The 25,989-nt window shown below is 40.3% G+C and overlaps 1 protein-coding gene across 1 annotated transcript in view; it reads right to left on the bottom strand.

Annotated features, from left to right (window-relative positions):
* Positions 1-25,989, bottom strand: part of slc25a21 (solute carrier family 25 member 21) — an 85,519-nt gene that overhangs the window by 7,306 nt on the left and 52,224 nt on the right. The window contains exons 3-6 of the mRNA XM_026153008.1: positions 20,611-20,659; positions 8,564-8,647; positions 1,739-1,805; positions 867-926 (exon numbers count right to left, since the gene is read on the bottom strand). Of these exons, the coding sequence (XP_026008793.1) occupies positions 867-926; positions 1,739-1,805; positions 8,564-8,647; positions 20,611-20,659 (260 nt within the window). The remainder of the gene's footprint in view (positions 1-866; positions 927-1,738; positions 1,806-8,563; positions 8,648-20,610; positions 20,660-25,989) is intronic.

The following is a 25,989-nucleotide window of genomic DNA, read 5'->3' as shown; positions in this document are numbered from 1 at the left end:
ACAACATACAGCATGGGCAAAACGCAGCACCTGCCCAATGTTAAGTCTGCACCGTAGTCTTATGGTAACTGTTGCTGTTATGCAACATTTAGCTCCTTCCTATCTTCAATTTAAAAAAAAATCTGAATAGATTCTCACACAGTGTGAGTCAATGAAATGAAAACAAAGTAATTATTACTTGTGTAATTTTAAAAAAGCCTTCTAATAAGCTGCCAGTTATACTGGATTAACACATACGTAGCAGCACCGAACAAACGCTTGTAGTTTTTGTGGCTGCTCTGTTGCTGGGAATGAAGCTCATAAAAGCAAAGGTTCAGCCAGAGACATGGAGTCATTAGTGCCACACTGATCACAGCTGATGTCCCAAACTGAGTGCCAACTACATATAAATGTTGCTTCATACATTTAAATGCTAAACTGAGGTGAAAGTGGAACATTCAGGGTTTGTTTCAGAAGTTCTAAAAATGACATTGACAGCTACATAAATGACTAAATGTGTGCTGAATTGCTCGCACTATGCCAACAGTATTAATTTAAGCTCTGGAAATCATTTCATGTTTATCTTGTCCAATGTGTGACCAAGATAAAAAACACAAAATGAGTAAGAATTTCCCTTCTAAACCTATTCCTTCATTACTAAAAGTTTTACATGAAACAGCACTGAAAATGAAATGTTAACAAGGACATTTACATTTTTATTAATTCATTTGCCTGGCAAAATTATTCTTGGCATTTGTCTTTGTTTTAAAAGCCTTTGGCAGGTGAGCTGTTTTTATACTCTAAAACATTATTCCAAATCCGGTGTGCGTGCGTATTTCTTTTTTCAAGTGAGAGTGTATTCAGGTGTCCCTGGATGGAAGACTCACCACACCGGGAGACAAAGGGGTCAAATTCAGCAACTTCTTGTACTGCTCAAAGGTGAAAAACTGCAGTGGGAAAGATCAGGATAAAAGCGCTGTCAGAAAGTGACATCTGTGCACACATACACACCCACATATGGTGTACATAAAGAAAGCTACCTTAAAAACACACAAAAGGAAAGGGGGAACTACATGAAGATTGCATGTATTTAGTAAACGAACATGAAATGACGGTACGCTTTGAATTTCAGACCTTGATCTTTGTGGAAAGACAAAAGTCTCAAAAGCAGACAGATCCACGGATCTGTTTATTTGACCAAGGGCAAAATGCCAGCAAGACTGTTTTAATCGGAGCTTTAATTTGTTTTCTGGCTCCAGACATTTCTCACCACCTAGCTTTGTTCTCAATGTGAGTGATTACCCCATCTTCTCAGTGTGAGTGCTTACTTTTAAAGTTCACACATCCTTGTTTCCAGCATCTCATTACAGAGGTGTTCTATGCCAAGCATCAGGGCCCTCTGCGCCACCCAACCCCCCGCTCACCCCAATCCCTGTCACCCCATTACACGTTAGCTCCAAATGCTAAACCTCATTACAAATATCCAAAGATGGCTCTCAAGAGATGGCTTTCTTTCAAATGCTTGTAAGTCAATATTTGGAAGACCAACAGAATGAACAGGAGTGGCTGAGGAGGCAGACATGGCAGAGGGCGTCATGTGTTTAATCAACACGTGTGTACCATGTTAGAACGATTGTGGTTTGAGTGTTTTCATATGGGAGTGAAGCAGTTTGCCAAGAAACCAGATCCTGAGCGTTGCATCATATGCCGAGAAGCTCTGCGGCCATCAGTGAACAAACGGCCATGTCCTTTGTCTCACCTTGACTGCTCTCTTTGGTGTCTCTGCCAGAATAGGAGGTAGGATTCCCTTGTAGAATCCAAATACTCTGTAGAAAGAGGAAATAAAATGTTTCTCTGTAAAGTGTGTGTGTTAGTCCCCATAGGGAAATAGTTCCTCTGCATTTAACCCATGCACCCAGTGAAGCAGTGGGCAGCCACCAGTGCAGCGCCCGGGGAGCAGTGTGCAGGGACGGTACCTTGCTCAGGGGTACCTCAGGGTAGCCGTTCAGTGGAGTCGAACCCCCGACCTTCCGATCATGGGGCCACCACTCTACCTAATGAGCTATCCCTGCCCCTCTCTGGCACTGAATTCGACTTAAGTTTTTGTAAAATGTTAGTTTACTTTTACATTGTACGTGTAGTGTATCAACACTACACGTACATCGGATCAACCAAACTGCTGCTGAAATATCCTCTAATACACTGATAACTTTACATCAACTTATTATTCATCATTGTAATGCAATACAGCTCAACACCACAGCAACTCTAACTTAGGATACAAAGTACAGATTGCATAGGATTTAGGAAGTTTTAGTTATGCATTTTGCCATGTTCCAAGACAAGTTTCAAATGGCTGCTCACTGATTTTCATATTGTATGGAAATAAGTGGAAGCCAATGAACGTCACAAGGCAGCGTGGTGCAGTGGACAGCACTGTCGCCTTGCATCAAGAAGCTTTAATCCACTATTCAGGGCTATGCATGCTTGATAAAGACTTGGCTTTGCGTGATGTCGCAGTGACTTGCTAGTCAAATTTGAGTTAAGGAATTCATACAATGTGCAGAATTCCTGTTTAAGGTTTATATAAAGGTTTAAAAATCACAAAGGGATTGGCGTGACATTTTCTCTTCCTCCTTATTCAGCAAGGCACATTTTCAGATATACTTTCAAACCACAAACCCTGGTAAACATGTTCTACATGAATATGCTGAGGAAATGATTTAAGGGTGTTTTTTCAGTATTTGATATGTTGGATATTTCAGAAGCAGTAGCTGTATAATTTTAGTCAATTTGGTCGTTTGCCTGTGCTCGATCATACATCCAGCCATGATTTAAGGCAGAGTCAGAGCCAGGAAAAATAATAAAATGATACAGTGAGTTATTCATATTGAGATGTGTACCTACATGGAACACAGGCTATATTTTGGAAAAGCGAATTTTATGTAATGCCTTCACAAACTAAATGAACAGATTGTTAAATTAGTCATTAACACACTTATTGGGTGCTTTTTTTGAATTATATACAAATCTCTTCTTAACCTTTCCATGCTGTGTTCAGATTCACTCAGATTCTTGGATATAAGCTGAGTTACCCTCTCATAGGTAAATGCCCCTTTGTAACCAGGTGAGGTATGTTAACGGCTGATGGAAAAGTAACAAAAGAGCACATATATAGATTCACACGAATGTCTGACTGGTTTTTGATGTACACATGCAAGAGGACAGTAGTAGGCTTTGTTTTGCACACTGCATGTTTCGTATACATTCAGAAGTGCACACACATGCATTTCCCACAGCCTTCAGTTAGGTCAAAACATGTTAGAACATTTAGGACATTTGTTTGAACTGGTCTAGTTTACATTAATGGGGCCAGATTGACATACTTTAACTTTTTCTTACTAGTTGTAATATGTTGTTTTTGTCAAACTTTACCACGTGTGCCACAGGCTCCAGGTCTAAAACGCAGCACATCTGAAGCATCGGATACTTTGAGTCATTAGCTTTTGTGTTGATAGCAAACTGTTCCTGGCAACAGCTACCTCTCCTCCACTATTATCATTCCTAAATGTTGTTTTAAGGGGACTGTCTTGAATTAAAACAGGTAAAACAGGTTTAAATCTTCAAAGAAGGGAAGCAGCAGAGGCCACTACTCTTATACTATCAGTATAAAGGACAGGACAGGTCAGGACATTTTTATCCATAATAAATCAATCAATCTGAAGATGGGGTTATGCATGTGTAATTGCGATAAATATTTCAATAAATATTTTGTTTAATTGCCGTGCAAAGCTCAGGGCAACGATGTGTAAACACATAACAAACGTGTTGCTATGGAAAAACTACATTCTTTTGTGGTCACCACCCATCACAAGCTTTTTAGATTTCCCGCTTCCTTGTTTATTTACCATTGAGATATTTTCCATGATACAAATTCCATTCATGGAAAATGCAAAATATGCTCTTCGATCACAACGTTTCAAAGCTTCCTCTGTTCAATTTTTTTGTTGCTACCTTCTTGAAAGAACACTTTCAAATGACATCAGTGGTTATTGTGAAACTGCAAGATGGCCTTAATAAAAAAAGTTTCATTCAGCTGTTTTCTTTTCTTTAAAAAAAAAATAAAATACAAAACAAAATAAATATTCCGTGGCTAGTTATCTGTGCCAGCTCTAACCTCGAAAAGTGAAAACACACATCAGTGAATCAGAGATGCACATTATGACATGCCCTTCATTACAATGTGGAATACAAGTCATTTTGAAGGAATAGTTACCAGAAACCTGATGGCGTTCTGAAGATTTACTTCTAAAACTCAAGGCTAATATTACAAAGTCTTTGCTATGCTACAAAATAAGAATTTCTCTTTCTCGACCTGCAGATAGAGACTCAAGTAGAGGCTCCAAATGTGGGTTGATGCACAGCTAAAAAAAAAAAAGGTTCAGAGAAAAGACACGATTTACTCGGTATTTCTCAGTTGTTTCAGGAAATCATCTAGCCTCCCCCCCATTTGTCATCTAAACAAACACACCACCCTGACAGCAATTAATGGGACTAAGGAGTCAAAAACTAATCTTTTAGGCCTTTCCAAGGAGTTTACTGACAAATAAAAAGTAGCCTTATTACCAAAAATAATTTCTTTATCTAAAAATAAAAAATAATAGATAATAATATTCTGTAAATGTACACATGGTCATTAAATATTTGTTGTGGCGAAGGGAAAGCGAAACTATCAGAGAGGGCAAACTGATATTGAATACAAGTCAAAGAGGACAACATGGCGTGGCCGACTGTATCCTGTGAACAGCAGCACCAGCTCTGTTGTGGCAACATTCTCTAAAAGTCAACAGAGATGATCTTGGTTGATTGGGTACAAGTGTAAATATTTTTGCTGCTGGAACACATTTCCACTGACTATAACCTGAGACCGACAGGCGATTACGCTTGCACAGAATCCACAGCGGCGAGGGCGCCTAGCAAAAACAGCAGCAAACCACAACTAATTATCAAAAGACTTTTCATCAGGTGATCCAGCCTATTTGATCAACACCTGAAGCTACACAAGCAGCGCTGGGTCTGGGTAATTGAGCCCGCATTATCATGCCAGAGCAAGGGATTATCGCTGAGCAAAATGCTGCCTGGAAGCCAAAAATGAATCTCTTATATGGTTTGTGTAAACAAGTTATTTCAGTCAGACGGAAGGCCTTTCCCTCTCCTCTCTTTGTCCATGCAAATGGTGGCCACAGATTTCCCGGGTGTGGTCAGGCTGGGGAGCCACCAGGTGATGAAGGAGGAGTGAAATTTGTTACAGAACAAATATGGCCTCTAGTGAGTGGCCATCATTTGAATCCTTATTTGATTGCCAATGTAAAGTACACACTAAGTCCCTTTTTGTCTTTCCTAAACAAATGGCCTCCTGACACAGAGCGAGGGATGAGGGATGTGTATATCCCAGCATTAGTTGGGTGTACTTGTATGCTTGTGTGTGTAATTTGGCTTTCATTTTCATAAACCTTTCCTTTTTTAACAGCCTTCATCCATCTGGAGAGAAGCGTGTCAGTGACACAACTACACAAAAAAGACCAACTAAATAAATCCACTAACAGCGATACCAGTGACAGAAATAAAAACAGACAAAAATAGCGTAACAGTGAAAATGTGCAAACCTGGAAAGTTGCTGCGATTTACATTTTGGAACACACATTTTATTTTCACAGTCTTTGAGGAAACTGAAAAATGTTGCACAGAGAATATTTTAGCATTTCCTAGTGCCTGTTAAAACTTGACATTGCTCCTAACAGGAACTAAATAACAGAATTCCCAGTGGCCAGGATTAAATCCACCAAAACTGCTTCCGTTTATGCAACTTAGATGTCACCTAAGTCACGAATAGCTATAACTAGAATAAAAAAAACCCTGTGTTACTGACGTAAGAGATTGTACGATAAACACTTTTACCTGCTGTAACAAAAGGACGCTATAGCACATGTTGTGGTTGTCAGGGGTTTGAGATTTGGATTAATCTAGCACAGTCTGTAAGATAAGTAGGTTTAACAGTAGTTTAACAGTATACTGTTCTTTCTTGCTTTGATTCTGAATCATTAGTTTTTATTCATCTCTGGCTTTCTTCCACATTGTGTCTTTTGTCCTGACTCCCTCTGCTCACCCCTTACCGGTCGCGGCAGACGGCTGCCCCACCCTAAGCCTGGTTCATGTTTCTTCCACTTAAAAGGGAGTTTTTCCTTCCCACTGTTGCCAAATGTTTCCTCATAGTTGATCGTATGATTTTGAGGGTTTTCTTTCTAGTATTATTGGGTCTTTACCTTTCATTATAAAGCACCTTGAGGCAACTCTTGTTGGGATTTGGCACTATATAAATAGAATTGAGGATTAGATATATGTGTATTTTCCTTTATAAATGCAATGCAAGTAGGTCAGTTTAGGATCAAAACTAAAAACAGAAGAAAGCAGCTGGCCTTGACAATGTCTCTTTACCTCCTTACTATATCTCCATCAAAAGCTCACTAATAATCTTGGACTATCTTTCCTTTATAAGCTATAAAACTTAATTTCCCTTCAGAGATCCCAGTTATGCATGTTTCCAAAAATGCCAAATATTCCTTTAACCTATTCCTTTCACCGTCGCATTTCATACATGATCTGGATCATCATAATCGTATCTGCTCTTCTTCACACTACCACGAATGTATACATATTTTTTGCATGGGTGGTCCCAGCTGGATTCAACCCCACATCCCTCAACCCTACAGTGTTAGTTCCAGGCATTAGTCACTCATCTTCAGTATTTCCACCGTTCTCATGTAATGCATGGACCCTTTTAATATAACCATGGCCGCGCTTTGGGTCCCGACCCAGTCTCTGGATACCACACTAGCAAAGAATGCTAGAGAATAGAGTCTTTTTGTTTGCCTCCAGACGGAAACACTTAACACATGCTCACGCTGCTGCACCCACATGCAAAAAAAGAAAGAAGTGCAGACTGTAAGGCAATACACAACCAAGTGTTAGTGAGTGTAGTTCACACGGTCACACACTTATGAGCACAGCTACAGGATTTCATGCTATATTTCAGAGATGGCAAATGTAAAATTTTAACAGATATAACTCTTAATTCGTGTTAAGCATTCACGTGCATCTCCTTGTATATGAAATTAAATACTATAGGTGCAGCTATTGTGTCCAGGCTTGTGTCTTTCTTCAGCTTAGTCACTGAGCTCAACTTTAGAGCTCAGGTTTCCTCCCTCACCGCCTCAAAGAGGGAGAGAGAGAGTGAGAGAGAGGTCTGGTGTTGGCCCTGTTCTGCCATGAGCTGACGGGAGAAGTTTATTTTTAATAATAATTCTACAACAGTGGGGCCTAACATTATTTATATAAATTATAACTAAGTGGTTTGGCCTGTAGGTAATCCTCAAAGTGCTACTGGGGAGTGATTACATACTCAGCAAAAATATACTGTTAATGATAATTGGTCGACAAGGAAGTGGATCTTCCGTATTCAGTGATTCTGCGGCACGTCTCGACTTTGTTAGATGAGATCACACTCAAACAGCACTCAAAAGCTTAAGTTGATATTGTGAACGCCACGCTTTATGTCAACCATTTTATGTGCCAAAAGAATTCTCTGGAAATTCGTACAAGGTTAGTCCCGCAGGACACACCCAAAAAGTAGGCAAAGAAGCGTTAAATGTCACACTGTCAGCATGCGTATGGGGTGAAGAGGGCATGGCTACTGTAACAGCATAAGTGTGTGTGTTGAACTCCAGCCAACTGAGGATTTCTAACTGTCACTAGCCAGCCTCTTGCCTTGCGCTCACTCACACCTTGCAGCAGATCAACTTTATATCCGCAGTAAAGCTGTCGGCTCATCGTAAACAGAGCGAGTGGCAAACACTTTCTCCTACGCCTGCTCTATCTCACAGACCTGTGACAGGGCAGGCAGACGAGGAGGGAGCATGGCAGGATGGCTGTCTTTAGTTAGTCTACTCGTATCCTGTACGAGATACAGCGTATAATAAGGTATGTTCAGTGGTTTGCTGCAGGATATTTTTGGAGGCTGACAGACACATCAGCCATTTTTAAGGAAGCCAAACTGTAATGCTCACATCCTTATAGCCACCAAACCACATAACTTTTGGTTACATTTAAATAAAGCAGCATGTTTGGAAGAAATGTCACTCACAGCATAGCTGACTACATACTTTTCTCCCTGATATGCTGTTAGTATGACAGCAACAGTAGCTTTTCCTAAGAATTAAAGACATAAAAAGCATAGCATACCTATGGACACAACAGCATAAGCAAACACCAAGTTTTTGGTGGCCAACTTAAAGTTTTGCCTTGATGTCACAGTACATTTTATTGTTCTAGGTTGTTGTAATAAAGATGCATTCATTGAGTTTGTGCTTGACTTTTGCCCCTCAAGGAACTATTAAAAAGAAATGAATTTAATAAGCATAGGCAAATAATGGCACTATCAACCTTTGTGTTTTTCATGTGCAGGAAAACAGAAAGACTCATGAGTGGCTTCCCGTGTTATTTTGAATCACTACTGAGGATAACCTACCCTTCACTCTGGAAAATTGTCCGGAAGCAGTGACCCAGGCTCTTGTAGCTGGTGGGGTCAGTGGTGCCTCTTTGGATCTGAAACCTGCAACAAGAAATTTCTGATTAAAAATTCAGTTACTTTAAATATTATGATCATCAGCTCCATCAACTTATGTTAACTCTGCATAGGGACTGTTATCATAGCTAGATGTTGGTTTCTTTTAATTTCTATCCTCATTTCCTGTGTAGGCTATACTCCAACATGGCTTCAAAAGCACAAATTTGAGCTTGTTTTCCCTCTATTTTCTTCCCTCTCTTTTTTCCCTCCTCCACTATGATGAGAGGCTCCTTCCACTCAGTGCAGGAGAGAACTTAAACATTTATTTAACCCAACTGATCCAATTAACCATGCAACACACCAGGACCAGGCCTTTTGCACAAAGCATTTCAGGTACTAACATGCCAGCAAGCCTATAGTAACAGCTCTTGAGTTACGTGTAAATTTTTAATACGATGGAGCCAGTCGAGTGACTTTTTGTTGTACAGCAAACATGCAGGTACCTCTCTAATAAAGTCTGGTGAGCTGTGTGTAAATCTTGAAAGAATGAATAGAAATCATGCTTGTTAGTGGTAAAGAGCTTCAGGTACTCATTTAAGACTCCTCATTTAACACCACTGTATGCCTTGGAATTAGAGAAAACATGATGAAATAACTAACGTCTTATATGTGAAATGAGATGATGACAACTGTGTTTAACAAGATGACAAAATCTAACTTGAAGATCTTAAATAACATTAGCAATTCTGAGGAGCGAAGCAGGAGACACGAGTAAAAAAAGCAGGCAGTAATGGGACAAGAGAAAGATTCCCTCCTCATATGGCTTCAACTTCTAGGTCACAAGGTCAGCAGTAAGTCGTCCACGCGGGTGCCTGATGGGGCCATAAAGAGCCCCCAGGTTCCAGTGGAGGGGAAGTTTAGTGGGGTGAGCGGCCTTTCATATCACTAACAGATTAACATCTTAGAGGGGTGTCCCTCAAATCCTATTTGGTGGATTCCCAAATAGCTTGTAACTGGTTCCTGAAAACTAGTAAAAACAGGATAATAAATAGATGTCTGACACCATATTAAAGACAAGAAGAAAAGAAGGACTCAAGGTATGAGATGATGGTGAAACAGGGGGTACTGGGAGGAGGCAAAGACCAAGAAGATTTAAGACCACAGGGGCTTGTAAACAAATTCAAATCTGGCTTAATTAGAGTCATATGATGAAGGGGTCAAGGATGGAAGGCACTCTGTCCTCAGTCTCCCCCTGTCTCCTTTGCTTGCCCTACTTCGACCCGAACTGGCCCTAAGAGAGTGAGGTTGGCAATGCCGTGGTCCAGTTCCAGCCCCCTGACTCCACTCGTAACCCCGGGGTCACCTCATTTCCTCATGGCCCTCTTCTACCCTGTCATAAAAGCCAGGGACCAAGCAGAAAGGCCCAGGGAGTAGAAGATAATAGGGATGAATATAAGAACTTATGGCAGCAGGGGAACTGTCAGGCCCCTGGCTAGGAAACTGCTTGTGTTGCTTTTCACAGCAACCAGTTGTAGAAAACAAGACCCAAAGCTTCAGTTGGTTGTGAGTGGATGTCCTGTTTGGGGGGATTTGTGCAGACAAAAAGCTCTAGTTTCTGTTAACACGGCCTCAGTGAATACAAAGATATACTGGTTGGCTGAAGAAGAGCAAAAGATATCCTTTATATTGCTCTGGCAGATTTGCTTGGCCTTGGAGTCAGCCCTGCAAGTCATAAACTCTACAGACGGAAGACCCAAGGAAAACCCTGGGGCTTCTTTAAAACACACTGCTTGGAGCATCTTCTTCAATCATCAGTGAAAGCTAATGGAGATACAGTATACCAAGAGGTGATGAAATCTGCAAGTTCATCAAGGCTCCCCCATTTGTTCTTCACCCACATCCTACTCTCTCTGTACTTGTGCTTTATAGGCCCAGAGCTACCCGGGAGAGGGTGAAGGCGAGGGCAGGTTGGTGATTCTGCAAACGAGACAAGCACTCTTGTTTAAATAATACGAAAGACCTCGTCCACCTGACCTCCAATACCTATAAAAGCACAAATGTCAGGCATCCACAAAGATGTCAAAAAGGTAAAGGAATGTGCAGTAGAAGGCTAGAGCCCCATTCTTTGTATTTTTATGGATAGCAGAGGAGTGTTTCAGGGCTTAGCAAGGCTATGCCCGCTCCCAGACCCTTGTGGTAATGGGCTTGAATGGGCCACCGACAAAATGGGCTGTCATCTCATAGATGGTGAGATGTGGAGGTGAACCTACAGACTGTGTTAAAAAAAAAAAGCCTATAGGAAGGGGGTTGCTAGGTTGATTCAAGCGCATAGGTTTGACTGGGCAGATTTAAAAGCCTTTCTTAAGAGATATGGATATTCCCTTAAAAGAAATTAATAGCTGGATGAGTTTGATGACTTGCTATTTATTTAAAAACTCTTATTTATAGCTGTTCAGACAGACTGACATTTAATTAAAACACTAAGTAGAGAAGTAATGACCTAATCTACAACAGGCAGTTACCTATACCTATCTATTATACTGTAGTATTTCATATAGTGCAATTTTCCCCAAGTATGAATGTTTTATGATTTATGTGTTTTGCTGCGTATTTGGACTGGTTGCTACAGTGAGAGCCTTGATCTGCCCATGCCTTCTCTCTTGGAATGCCAAGTGCTTTGACAAAAAAGGAGAGAAACAAAAAATATGATTGAAGAAAAAGAAGAAGTGAATCACAAGGGGGAGGAATGAAAGTTGAGCAATTTCTCATGTTAGATCTGAAGTACATAAGACAATCCAGAAGGAAACATAAAGGGGAAGTCTATTTTTTACAACCAGACAGTTAATTTTAATGAGCAGGATCATAAAGATGGTAAAAGTCCATTGCATTGGTACATGAGGTTACGACCACATTTCCGACATAAATGGTCCAACATGGCAAATTCCTTCAATTGTGACTTTAGCCATACAGTCTTGCATCAGGGTAAAGAGCCAAAATAAAAGGCTCCCGTCTTATTGTTTTGACAACGGAGATGACTTAGTCCCACAGAGTAAATAGTGTGTTCGATTTAAAAAGCACCATAAATTAAGGTGTATCACACTTAAGTTTGATTTCAACTCATCTATGCCCTGTCCATAAAGAAATGAGCAAAGAAAAAATTGATATATTAAATCTATAATAAAACTGTTACAGGAAAAACTGAGAATAGGAGCAGAAGGGATATAAAGACAAACCTTTGGAGAACAGAATAGGAAAAAATATTAAAGGGGAAGAAGATGTGAGATGGGAGCTCAAGGGAAGTGATAAACTTTTGGTGCTTGCAACACGGCAGGCTGCCAGAGTTTGATCTGGACCAGGCCAGGTTAGGTTTCACCAGCACCCACTGGATCTGGGAAATCCCAAATTATACATGCAGTCTGGATATCAGAAAAAAAGTTAGTCTGGTTGTTAAAGGGGCTACAAAATCCTTCTGTCATTCTGGATTCTCTCTCACACTGATAAAACTGGTTCCTCTGAATCCCAGTGGTGATGTTGGGACTGTTTCGCTAGTCCAGATGTCTGCTCATATGCTGTGACCCTTGTGACCTGAGATCAGGCAGTGTTACTGGAGAAGAGCAAGAAAAAAAGCTGCATAAAACACCATGAGGCAGGGCCAGTCTAAGACTGGGACCTCAAATGCTTTGAGCATTACAAACTTCTGCTTGACTAAGAGATAACTCTGTGTTAGAGTGGACTGTGGCAAATTTAGAACGTGACTGCTGCAGAAGTGGATCAGATAGGTGGAAAAAATGAGCAGTCTTACCACCATTTCCAGAAAACGATTGCATAACAGGAAGGATTTCTTGGGTGTTTAATCTAGAGTCTTTTAAACTCTGCCAACTGCTGTTAGCTGAAATTATGGCGCTATGGTGCAGTTTTAATTATGGCATCATATAAAAGTAAAAGTAAAACAGTAAAACCTCTTTTGCAGGTTCTTCAAGTACAAATTAAGAACAAAGAAAAAAAACTCAGGTTACTATAACTCAATATTATTTTTTTTTATCATGGCTAAAACTAGACCAACTCTCTTTTTCGATAATTAAGGTACTAGTCTTTCGATTGATTATCTCATCAGTCATAGAGTAGTCCAGGAGAGGACAGTAGAAGCCACGGTTGGGAACTTCTGCAACATTGTTTAGACTCCCATGAGCTACCAACATGACATGTCTCAGCCTTGGCTCAGGTCTCGACTGAATTTGCCAATAATCATACTTAACCTCCTAGGACCTGACATTACATTTTGGGTTATTTAGACCAAAATACTAAATTTTACACAATAAGGGCCTGATATCCACTTACGAGGACATTATACTGCTACTGTTCTATGAAAATTTTAAACGAATATCCTCATATGTGGCTCTTATTTTTCTTAAAAACAAAAATAAGGTAAAAAAAAAAATCTGGTAATTCTTTGTTTTTACATTCATCGGGCCCCAATATGCCGAAATATCAAAGAGAAATTAAAAATGCATGCGGTGGAAGAGTTCGGGTCTTAGGAGGTTAAACTACAGAGGCCTTGTTTCAAGAAATTCAGTCATCTTGCTGTTACATTCTTCATTTGTTTAAACATTTGTGTCATGATGTTTTAGGGTGTAGATGCCAGTTTGTCTCAGGGCTTGTAATATTGTTATTTAAAGACTTACTGATCAGAAAGTTGTTGAAAAAGAGTCACCCAGCCACGTGTGGATAAAGAAGAATACTGTTACCTTTCTCTGTTGCTTTTCTTTCAACTTTCTTTTCATCACATATATCTCTTAAACTCTTTCTTGGACAAACTGCTATCTGCCCTTATCTGGTATCACTGACTAAGAAGTAAGCATAACGCTTTGTGCAAGTGCAGGCCACAGTAATTTTTACTGGACGCCATCCAGATCTTTTAGCTTAAATCCAGTTATTTTAAGAGCTTGAGTGACATGAAGAATTATGGATCTAGTCAGTGATGCAGACCTATGAAAGTTACAACCAAATCATGCCAAGGTTTTTAAATAAGTCTGGAATGCTTGAGCAGTGACTTCTTCTCACCCACAGGCCAGATCACTTTCAGAGCAATGTCAACTACATATTACACACCGTTGTGTAGTCCGGTGCAGTAAACATGCTTGGCTCTATCTGCCTAAACACTGCATGAAAAAATGGGAACAAACTTATACCTACGCTTTAGGCACTAGTACGAAATATCAATTTAATTGGATTTAAAAGATTTAATGACTGAAAGAAAAGAGGCAATCTAGAGAGTAAAGAAACTGCCAAACAACTACGAGTTGTTCCAAAGCAACAACAATTTGTGCTGAGCTTGAAATGTTGTGTAAGAGCGACTCCAATGTGGGAATAGCTTCTCGCGGGAGGCTGGAACTTTAGTAATAAATAAAGGATGCACAGACATGTATGTCTGAGTTTTGAAATGGTGCGGCAGGGGGGCAGCCGTGTGGTTGCAGCACAGTGAGGGTGTAGTGAAATCAAAGCCCTCTATGTTTTTACTCTGTAATTAGTGCACTGGAATGTGAACCTCTTCACTGATAATGAATACAGGTGCTCAACTACAAACACTGACAGGCCATATGCTCTTTACATGCACCTCTATAACACAAACTTCTATAATAATCCATATGACTGTTAGCTATAGCTCAAACAGCTGTGTGTAACTCTAGTAACATCTGTCACAACTGTAAAACTATGGGTGTGGTTTTTAAGGGCTTTTTTATGGTTGAAAGTCAGGTTAAAATAAGTGGGTAGTAACATCTTTCAGACATGCATGCCTTTCTGTTAATCCAACCAAAATGTAACATGTCAGCGGTTTGTCGAAATTTCCATTTAATCCACAATAGCCGTCAACCTAAATGGATTGTTTCTGTAACACTTCCAAAAAAAAGTCTGAATGAATACAGTCATATTGATGTAGGATGATTTTACATATGGGGTGAGTACCAATAAGGACGCCAAAGAACTTGATGATCTAACTCTAGACTTCATTCAGAAGAGTATGGTTTGAAACCAAGAAGAAATGTAGCTTTCTGGACAACAACACAAACAAAAGTTCTTGAGTTGCAAACTGGTGCAACGCCAAGAGCGCAACTGTTGTGCCTTCAGCTGAATATGAGAAAACCAGGCAACCAAACAGGATGACAAACAGACTGTAAGGATCATACAATATAAGCTATTTTTCTGTGATGTTTTGGCATGTTTGAATAAACCCGTGAAAAACACTGATGTAAAAGTCACCAATGTCACGATGACACAAATCTGGCTTGACTAAGCAGTGACTTGCCTGAAAAGAGATGGAACATTTCAGTTCTTAGTTCTTTGATATTTTAAACGTTTTTCATTAAAACTGCTCGACAGAAGGAAGGGTATATTCAGGGATATGTCACTGTTTTTCACTGAACTATTTTTGGACTTATTGATGGCGTCATCTTGGGAGAGCTGCCCACATATAACGCAAGAGCTGACAAACTTATTTGAAGGTGAAGTTGCACTTAAAGGAAGGTTAGAGGAAGGATCATGAGCCTTGTATTGTATTGCTTAAACTCCTTTTGATTTTTTAATGAATTTTATTTTTCACTGTGCAATACAATAAAGTCACAATGGAGCAACAGTTACAAAAAATCAAAAATAACACAAAATCACCATCAAAAAGTCAAACACCCATCATATAAAAGACAGAAGGATCTCATAATGTTTCAAAAGCAATTTTAAAAAAAGATTTTTTACTCTATTTTTGCAGCATCTGCAGAAAGTTTAGTATAGTACTGCACAGGTTTTGGAAAAACTGTGGTTATGATGAACAAAGGTATAAGTTAGGCACATTAAAACACTTGGTAGGAGAAAGATTATGGTTACGGTTAACAAAACCACAAATGTTAATTGCAGGTCTGTGACAAAATGAACTGTCAGCATAAACGTGGGATGTATTGACCGATGCACCTCCTCAACCCACCGCACCCCTACTTTCTGCCTTTCTACATCGTTCGCATTTCAGTCAGGACCGCTTTAGCGAAAGAAAATTATTATTTCCATTTGCAGTAATTTATATTTGGTGGTTCTGTGCTGTTCTAGTAGTCTCTACCCACCCTTTAAAGTGCATCAATGGAAAAAAAGCCTGAAGCAGGAAAACCAGCAGTACAGCTCTCTAGGTTACAGAGGAGAGGAGGCATTGATGCCAACCTATATACACAGATACACAGGATGAAAAGAAAGAGTTGGTATGAAGGTGGGCTGCAAAGCTGCTTGCAGAGAAAGCAGTGAAGACAGACTAAAGTAGAGCATTGCGATTGCGGGGCGATCGTGGCTCAAGAGTTGGAAGTTCGCCTTGTAATCGGAAGGTTGCCGGTTTGACCCCTGGCTTGGACAGTCTCGGTCGTTGTGTCCTTGGGCAAGACACTTCATCCGTTGCCTACTGGTGGTGGTCAGAGGGCCCGGTGGCGCCAGCGTCTGGCAGCCTCGCCTCTGTCAGTGCGCCCCAGGGTGGCTGTGGCTACAATGTAGTTTGCCATCACGAATGTATGTGTGTGAATGGGTGGATGACTGGTTGTGTAAAGCGCTTTGGGGTCCTTAGGGACTAGTAAAGCACTATACAAATACAGGCCATTTACCATTTTTACCACTGCCATTTGAGTATACAGAATAGCATTAGTTATTATTAGCATTAGTAATACTATTCTACAATACCAGATGAACTATGATTGCTAGCTTAGCTTGACTTTGAGGATTGCCTCAACCTGTGCTATGCTCAATATGAGTAAAAATAATCAACATAATCATATAAATAATTATTCATAGTGTGTTATTAGGATGGCAGACTTGGTAAGTACAACAGTCTAATGAACCATATTACAAACACTTATGTTGAACTGCATTTTTCACCATTGAGAAATGCAAGCGAGCGTGACTAGGCTATGACTATTCATATTGTAGTCCTGCCAAATATGCAGTTCTGCTCTGCCCATGAAAAGAATTGCTCTCTGCCTTTTGAACTGGACTCACAACTAACTCACTCAAGCAATGCACTGACTAAGTTGAGTTTATCCTGCATTCGCCCGGCATGTGTCTAGCTTTACATTTTGAGCGAAGCCTTGCCCTGCGGACTGAGAGCGCTGGGGGGGATTAGAAGCCAGCTTGACTACCGCTGACCTGCCTTTCCTTTACAAGGAAAGATCAGCTATCAGACTGCTACTGCTTTGTGCCCTGCTGTTTGAGGGTTGTGTCAGGGATTCCTCCTTAAGTGCACAGGGGTTCACCAAACAGTTGGGGGCAAACAGACGTGGAGGGAGGAGGCCTGAAACCTCTCACTATCCTTAGTGCTGTCACATGTTGCCCAAAAAGCCTGGATGTCATCTGTCAAAGCCCTCATCAAAGAGCACTTTCAAGCTCAGCAAGTTTCATGCGTGCTGTGACCAAATGAAGGTAGTGTTTCCATGGATACTGCCCCAATTGAGGGCTAGTACCAGGTTTTTCTAATCAGGCTTGAAACAAGCTACTGGCAGGCTTAGTGGTTTGCAGTGACAGCCATGTCATACAACACAATTTACAGAATTGCACAATTCAATACAAATCTTCTAAACATGTACAACAGGGATCTAAAACAAAACATTATATAATCGCTCAACTAACTACAAATTCAGAAGAAAAGATGCAAGTTTAAACAATAGATTCCACATGATATTGATGAAGTAGTTATGTAATAAGGTTTATATTAACAACCGTAGTGGTTAAACAACAACAGGTTAACTGAGACGTTTGCTGAAAAACTGAAACCACAGAAGAATGCAAAAACACGAGAAAGCGTTTGTATTTAAAAGGTTAAAAAGTTGAATGAAGCGCAGTTAGAGGACAAAGAAAGAGACTTAGAGGAACAAACAAGGAATACGTAAGGAGAGGATACAAAAAACTAGAATGGCAAAAAGGCAGAATTGGTGCAGAGGGCGACAAGATAGAAAGAAGGAGTGGCTCCGTCAGAGCGATTGCTTAAAAAATATGGGGCCTTATTAAAACAAACACATCCGATCATGTATGCACTGTAGAAGCAAAAATAGCTTCCCTGTGACACAAGCTGCTTAGGCAGACACAGACATGAGGAAGGTGTGGTTTCATTCTCTGGAAGGAAGCACAGCATAAGGGTTGATGGGAAGCTGTTTCAGATGTGTGTGTGAGTATGTTTGCGCATGCATGTTTATAAGGGTGGAGCTCCATGTAACAGGATCTCAACATGAAGGGAAATGCGGGCTCATTGAGACTCTCTAATGAGAGGGGGAACCTGATCAGATTCAGATGGGGTGCCCCGAGCGCACAGCCCCCCTACAGAAAGTGCCGCCCGACACCCTTTGTTACCTCCAAGTGAGCTGAGAACAGCCCATGAACCATGTAACTAGGTGGTTTCCAGGTTAATGAAAAGCTGTAACTCCGGTCCCACTGTCTCTCTCGGCTAGAGTGACGACTGCCCTCCCCTTCCCATGTCGTATCACCCCCCCCCCCCCCCCCCCCCACCCCCTTCTTCACCTCCACATTCCTGCCCATGTCCATGACGGGAGTATCAGGGTCAAGGGCAATTAACTTTGCTTTGTGCGAAGTATGCTTTATTTATATCTGAGGCTTTTTATTATCCAGAGGAGTGCACAATATAAGAAAAGTCAAAACCTCTGAGTGGTATATTTTAAATTAAATTATCTGAAATTGTATGACAATTAACAGAAATGTGCATTATATTACCAAAAGGGCAATTCACACTAAATTCACTTTGCAGTTAAGAATTTTTTTTATCAAGACATAACCTCTACTGATTCATTTGCTGCACAAAAATATAAAATGCTGTCTTGTGCCCAAGAAACTGTATGTTTAACTCTCTTTTAACGATGAAAGCGGTTGTAAGTCAAACTGATGGCAGGTGGGCTCAGCAGGAGTCCCTCAGATGTAAGATAGATGTACTTGTTAGCAAAGGTGAGTAACAGGAGTCATGGCTTGACTGGTCAGTAAACACACCACAGAGAGTTAAAGTGCAGCAACAAAGGCAAAAATACACACTGTGAGTCATCTGACAAGACTTTTACTTTTGCCCATATTTAAAGCAATGTCGAATGTGCTTTAATGAAATGCTGGCTATCATTACTCAAAAGTGCTTTAATAGATATGTAGAGCTATTACATTGTCTAGCTATTTCTTTATCTACCAAATCAGTCATCTTGGACGAGTAAAAGCTGCCAAATGGTCCGTGACATTACATTTTGTTGATTCATAACAGCAGTATTTGGCTACTGGTGGAGAAGCAAACTGCTAGTCCTAAATCTGCAGTTCGCTCCCCCCGTCCCTGTGAAAGAGGAGAAAGCCAAATCCTCATTTGCAATACAGGTAAACATCAACTCCACGGCAGGTACACATTAGGGCGGGTTTACTACAAAAGAAAGAAAAAGGGAGAAAGAAAAAAAGGAAGAAAAAAAAGCTCCTTTGATTCTGTGTTGGTGGAAAAAAGTAAATTTACACCAGTTGCTGTTCAATTTGGACCGGTGGACAATAAAGCAGGAGCCAGTGCCTAATAAGAGCCATGCCTGAGAGAGAGAGGGAGAGACACAGAGAGCGAGAGAAAACCAGTGGAGGTGTGTCTGCGTCTCGGCTCCAAGGTTCCTGCTAATAGACTTCAGCTCCCTCAGTTTCCCAATTAGCTGGTATGTAATGCTTGGTTTATGAATTCATGTGTAGATACTAAGTGTTAGAACATGTGTGAACATGTACAGTGTGAATGCATATTTACACATACATGGCATTGTATGTGTACGGCAAAGATACAAGCTGTGTGTGTAATTATCACGCCAAATAAACAGCAACTACCTGTTGTTTATAAATTCATATACTGATTATAGTGGTGATTTAAATTAATTTTTAAAAATCCCCTATTTAAGACAGAAAGGAATCAGATTACACTGACCAATTCCCAGCCAAAATCTGCCTATCAACGTCAACACATGGCGACACAAACAGAAAACAAACAGATAAACCTGTCCAGTTTTAGTGCAGCTTTTACCACTTTTTAAGGAAGAGCATTACAAAGCAAATAGTGAGTGCACTTTTAACCCTGACCCTGTGTGAGGATGGACAGGCAGCGCTCAAGACTTACCTGTAATAAACCCCAATAGCTTCCACACATGACCATAAATCACACGGTATGCCTTCAAAGTATCGAATATCGACTAATACAACACCGCTCACCCCTGGCTTTTATCCCCCGTGCTTCCTTTTCTGTGTTCTGGTGGTGGCACTGCCTTTAAAGTGCAACCATCTCACTTTTTTAAAAGGCACGCCGAGCAATTTATTTACCAAGAAACTGCAGCCGTAAATGACAGAAAAAGCTGCACAATTTACGGACAAGTAGTGAATGGGGGTAGGGGGGCCCAGAACGAAGCCAGGGGTCTTGGCTGGGCCTGTGAAAGCCTATAAAGCTTTAGTAGTAGCCCACGACCTGTTTATGGCTGGCTGAGACGCTGTGGTGTGAGGCTCCTGATCACTCTGCAGCTCGTGACTGCTGCCGCTCTTGCATAACACACAAACAGGAGATGGTAACGGAAACAAGGCATTAAAACACTGCAAACAGATTCGGTGACATGGGCTTTATTTTGCAAGTCTCAGAAAGAAAAGGTCTGGGCCTTTTTTTTAAATAAGGTAACGAGGCAAAAAAAAGAAGAGTGACTTAAAAACAGAAAACATCTAACCTTAACATTGTGTGAGGAATAAATGGGTAAATGATGCATTTCATTTTCCACAAAACGTCTGAGGCTCTTGGCATTTGTCTTGGCCTGCTTAAATGTGGATTGCAGAACTGGCTTGGCATGCTGAGCTGGGGGACCTGGTATGCTCGGAACTTCACAGCATAGATGCAAATGCCCACCAAGAAGATTCAAGGCAGATGTGGACTGAAATGGCGTCCTTGTAAGTAGCCATTTGGTAAAGGTATTGCAGGAATTTTTTATTTTGAAAATGTGGCTCACCTCGTCTTCACCACATCGAGGGGATGCATCAAGCAGATCTCTACCAGACCTAAAAAAAGTAAAAAAAAAAAAAAAAAAGAACAGTCAAGATTAGTCACTTTAAAAAGAATAGGTAATTCGGTCTCTATTTTCCTTGCTTTCGTTTTTGTTCACTGCACTGATGACTGCTTACGAATGAAGATAAATGAAAAGCATTTTTTATCAGTCACTGGATGATTTCCAACGGTTTCAAGATTGTATTTCTGCAAATGCACTCCTTCTGCGTTCTGCACAGACTGTTTACCAGCATGAAACCAAAGCCTGCTCAAACATGACTGGTCAATACAACTGGACTACAAACAGAAACCAGACATTTCTGATGGTTAAGACAGCATTAAGTATGTTGAAGAAAGATTCATTGGCAGCATACGTTTGTCAGAAATGAGAGTAATTGAAAATTATGAGTTTGAGTCTCTATAGTTTCAAGTTGGCTTTCCAAATGCTCAGCAATTGCTACTTAGTCTAAACTGAGCATATTTAGGTTTGGGACAGTCAACCCATGCACACAATTTTTTTTTAGAGATTTTAGTAAAACATAACTAAATGTGAATAAAATAATAAATAATCTACAAACAGTGATAACGTGACAAACGTTTATCAGTCTATTTTTTTGTTATGACTTTTTTGTCAGTCTTCTGTTTTTGTAAATCACATCAGTGCTGTGAGCCAATCAAATCTTCCACATAGATCATGTGAACTTGTAGATGTATGCGAAATCTCTGTGACCATCAGATAGCAACACAGTGTGTGTGACAGTCACCCTGTAAACAATCTGATAAGAATCTTGTTTAACGTCTAACTGGGGAAAAACAGTGAATGTTCGTTCATGTGATATGTTTCGCTTTCATTTTAAACCCATTTAAATTGGAAAGTTCTGTAAAAATTACATTTTTTCATGTTTCTACCAAATGGTTTTGAGGTGCAACCCATGCAAGTCCAAGCAACTTTACATAAGAACCTCATCATCACTCTGATTATCACTCTGCCTTTTGGAAACAGCAGCTACTTCAGTAATTCTCAGTTTTTTATGCATTGGTCTGAATGAGAGATCCGGCAAGACTTCTTTTTCTGTCCAAAAACCCTCTGAGTGCTGAAGCCACCGACTATATCACCCGTGCAAACCCAGTACATCAGCAATATGCCAGCAGAATCAATGCAGCCGGGTGATCATTGAAAGGCTCTGAGGTTTCACACACATGCTAACTATGTGCATCTGTGTTGAAAAGCCACTGCTTTGGCACGGAGGCTCTCTGACTCAATCAGGATTTTTTTTTTGAACTGGCGATTCTCACTGCATCCCTTTACTGGGGCTCTGAGGGCTTCCCTTGCAGATTCCACTGTGTGTGTACACAGCTGCTGTGCAATATGGGGTCTTTCTAATTTGCTCAATTAAACATATTGTCTATAAAAGCGTGTGTCTTCTGGGGTTTTTCCAGGGAAGTAATTATCAAGTGAAATACCACAGTAAAAATTACTTTGTCTACAGTTGCATCTTAATGTACGAATGGGAGAACTAAGAAGCACTGAACCAAGTTGCCAGTGGCAGAGAGTCAAACAAAATTCCATCTGTTACGGCTCAGTTGACCTGACTTTGGTTCTTAATGACACTGCGCTGGAGAGGTAAATGCAACCGTCCATTGGACAGATTGTTTTCTGTCCTCTCTATTAATAGGCCTGATGTGAAGACGAGGCACGTCAAATCTTTCAACGGGTAATCAGATTACATGATGAAACCAAACCTGCCTGTTTGCTCGATCAGCCTGTGCACTTTCTGGGAAGTGACTGAACATGCTCAAGGTGATTGTATTTTATTGTTCAGCACTTTGGTCAGCCTTGGTTGTTTTTAAATGTGCTTTATAAATAAACTTGACTTGACTTGACTAGAGGAGGAAGTGCAAAGGGGAAAAAGAGACAACTTCTTCAAACAGTGGACACTTGTGAGGAAGGCAAACAAAGATAAAGACATACAACTCTCCCCAACTCATTGTGAGCCTCTGTGTGATCTAAGTTAAAAGTAAAGCAGGAGTCGCATGTAAAATAGGTCCAACACCACGCCATAGTCAGCAGAGCAGGATTGCTCCCGCATTAAGTGTAATGGAGGGAAAATGCAAAACGTATTTTCGTGAATTGATGTGGAAATGAAATATGAGTTAGCCATTACTACTTGTATCATAACAAAAGGTGCTACTACATTTTTATGGCTAAATAAAAGCCCGTGTCTCTAGGTTGTAGAATGAGCAGAGATTAAAACAAACCAGAAATTACACTGAAAACAACAGAGCAGAAAATCTATTAGTAATCTATTATTTACATTCTTTTAAAACCATGGAATACATTTTGCATCTGTGCGTATCTAAATAGAGAAAAAGACGAAGATGCTTCTTTTGGCCGTTGACTTATTCACAAGAAGTCGACACAGCAGGCGGCTCGGCACATTTCATTTGGCAGATTTTCCCCCACATGCTGTTCCTGATGCAACCCCATAGGAGATGTGTGTCTCCTCCAAAGGGACGTGTAAACCATTACACTATGGTGTGACTATCTGTGCACATCTGAATACTTTACTAAAATGATTACTTTAGTTTTTCGGGCCTTGTGATCAACCTCAGATTACAGGAAATCTGTCATCCAGTTTCCCATACATGGATTAAATGTAACCCTAGACTAACAGAAAAATCTAATCCCTACTGAAAAACAACTTTTGATTTAGGACTAGGTTTAATCTATGTATGGGAAACTGGGCCTAAAGGATACATAATTATAACCAAACCAGTATAAGTAGATACTCTTTACCAACTGACAGGTCTGCCACATGTGGCAGACCTGTCAGTTGGTAAAGAGTATCAGTATCAGTATCAGTATGCAATTTAGGTACAGCAATTCATGAGGTGTGTTTCACTTCTCAGGGTATCATTATGTAAGTCTAAGTGCATTATGGACCACAGCGTGTCAGTTAGCAATGTATGCTGCTTTGTTCCTCCAAGATGGCAGTTGCAAAAGGATTAAGTGATGACAAGCACTAATGCAAAACTCAGCTGTGTTTGTCTGAGTATTTGTCTAACACCCTTGCAAACAGGACATCTGAAGAAGAGTTGATGGCAGATGAACTGACAGGCTGTGTGGACTTGAAGAAAAAAAATAAAGTTTGTGGCCATAATCCTAAACTGACCTCTACATGACATCTCACTCACACAGCAGTTTATTTATAAGACACTCCATAGTGATTTCCAGCAGTGCTGAAAAATCGATTCATTTGTATTAGAAATCAATTTTATATTAGCACATATAATCACACTGAAGTTTTCTATTTGTCAAAAAACCTGTAAACAGCAGCTACAGTAGTTGTATGCAACCAATTTGTGATTATTTTGATAACATATTTGCATTTTGGGAAAACTAGGTGGAATAAAAACAGAACAATGATGTGGCGTGTCCTCTCACTCAAAGTACAAAGAATACACTGCGAGAAAGGGCACAGCAATTACATAAGTGATGACAGGTCCACAAAAGATGCAAGTTGTTGCTGCAATAAATTCTGATTTATAGAGACTATTTTCAGAGAAGCAATTAATTCCAAACAATTATGTTAGACAGCTCATTTTTTTCCTGCTAATGTCCAATGGAAACACTTCATCAAACTGTCTCTGTGTAAAAAAACCAAGTATGTAATTTCCTCAACATTCTCACACCGCTGTGCCCCAGTGTATTCTGCCTTTCTGTTCCAACTGCCAGTGCAAAATGCTTTTTAATCATACAGTGCGGCCATAGTGAACCCACACACTCTCGAGAGCACTTCACACTCAACAGTCTCTGATGCAGTCACCGAGCATGCTGAGGACGCACTAAAGGGATGATACTACTGAACTTTTCTTATATTTAGCCAGAGTTTGGCTGCAACTCTTTCTGCAATTGCTTCCCTCCTCCAGCTGCAAGGAGGAGCCTAATATTACAGTGACCCACCATCTGGTTGATGTTTATGGCTTTGCCATGCATCAGTGAGTTGCATATTAGAAAATTCCATTATTTAAAGGTTCTTTTATTTCTGATACACAATAGTACTGACAGGGCTTGTCATTCAGCACATTGCAGACACACATACACACGCGGAGGCGCACGCGCTAATGGCAAAGGAGTGTCTGGAGCGCAGCCATTTAGAGACACTTAAATATACGCCGCCACACTTGTATTTCAGACACATGCATTCAAGGCTAAGATGCAGTGTGAAGGTGAACTGAGCAGTGGAAACAAAAGAGCTGGGCACAACATTAGGTGAATTTTATGCCCATCGCCAATGCAGAGTGGTGAAAAAGAGCTTTTATTTTGGCTCTCACATTCACCACATGTCTGAAAAACAACGAGGATCGGTGTTAAAAACTGCTGCATCACACCACAATCTTTTTTTTCCTACACAGTGCAGTGACTCTTTGGAGCAGAACCAACAAGTAGCTTCACTGGTAACACGGGTATTCAGACATTCCAGGTCGTCTGATAACTTGTCCAAAGAAAGAAGATCATACATCACACAGATGAGATGATTATCTTCATTGGTTTTGGCATGGGAATGCATACAGTTTGCTCCCACGCAAAAGTGAGAAAGAACAACAATAGCGCACCAGGGAATGATTGCTCAATGGGTGCAGGTGTCATCCATCTTGCCAAGACACACATTGAATGACTGTAATTCCCAGCAACCACAAGGAGAAGGTCACTGCTTGGAAGCAAGATTTTCCTTGTTTAATGGGCTAATACTTGAAAGACAAACTAGCTGGTTATTTCTCATGCTTACTTGACCCAATGAATGCTATAATCTCAAACAATGGCTTAAACACTACTTTCTTAACAATATTTATAATATATTAATTATTTAAATTTAATAATAACTTATTTTAATTAATTCTATAAAATACTGACACTTTGAAAGTTGTAAAGATGTCAAAATTATGTACACTTTGTTAGTGAAATATCATGAAGAGCACGAAGAGATTAAAAAAAAGGTGACAGATAAACAGCTTAGTGAATTTTTTTCTAATGCATTTTAAAACCGATCCAACATTGCTAATTGTTTTCCAAAACCAACGTATTACTTGGTTCATTGAGAGCCAGAGCAGAAAATCGCAGCTTGCTCTGTGGTTTCAAGGCGTGACAAGAAGCATGAGTGTCATAATGACAAAGCGTCACCTTGCAGGCCGACTCGAGTTTTAACAAGGGCACCTGACTGAACCTGCAGGAAATATCTCATGCCTCCATGTCCTCCATTAATACCTTTCAAAACACATCGGACCTGGAATGCTAAACAAACCCTGCAAGGTGTTGCTCCACTGCAGTCACAAAGCTAACATG

Source organism: Astatotilapia calliptera, chromosome 19 (assembly GCF_900246225.1).
Source record: "Astatotilapia calliptera chromosome 19, fAstCal1.2, whole genome shotgun sequence".
NCBI lineage: Eukaryota > Metazoa > Chordata > Actinopteri > Cichliformes > Cichlidae > Astatotilapia > Astatotilapia calliptera.
The sequence above is the reverse complement of the archived record's forward strand: the minus strand, read 5'-3'. Positions and strand labels throughout refer to the sequence as shown.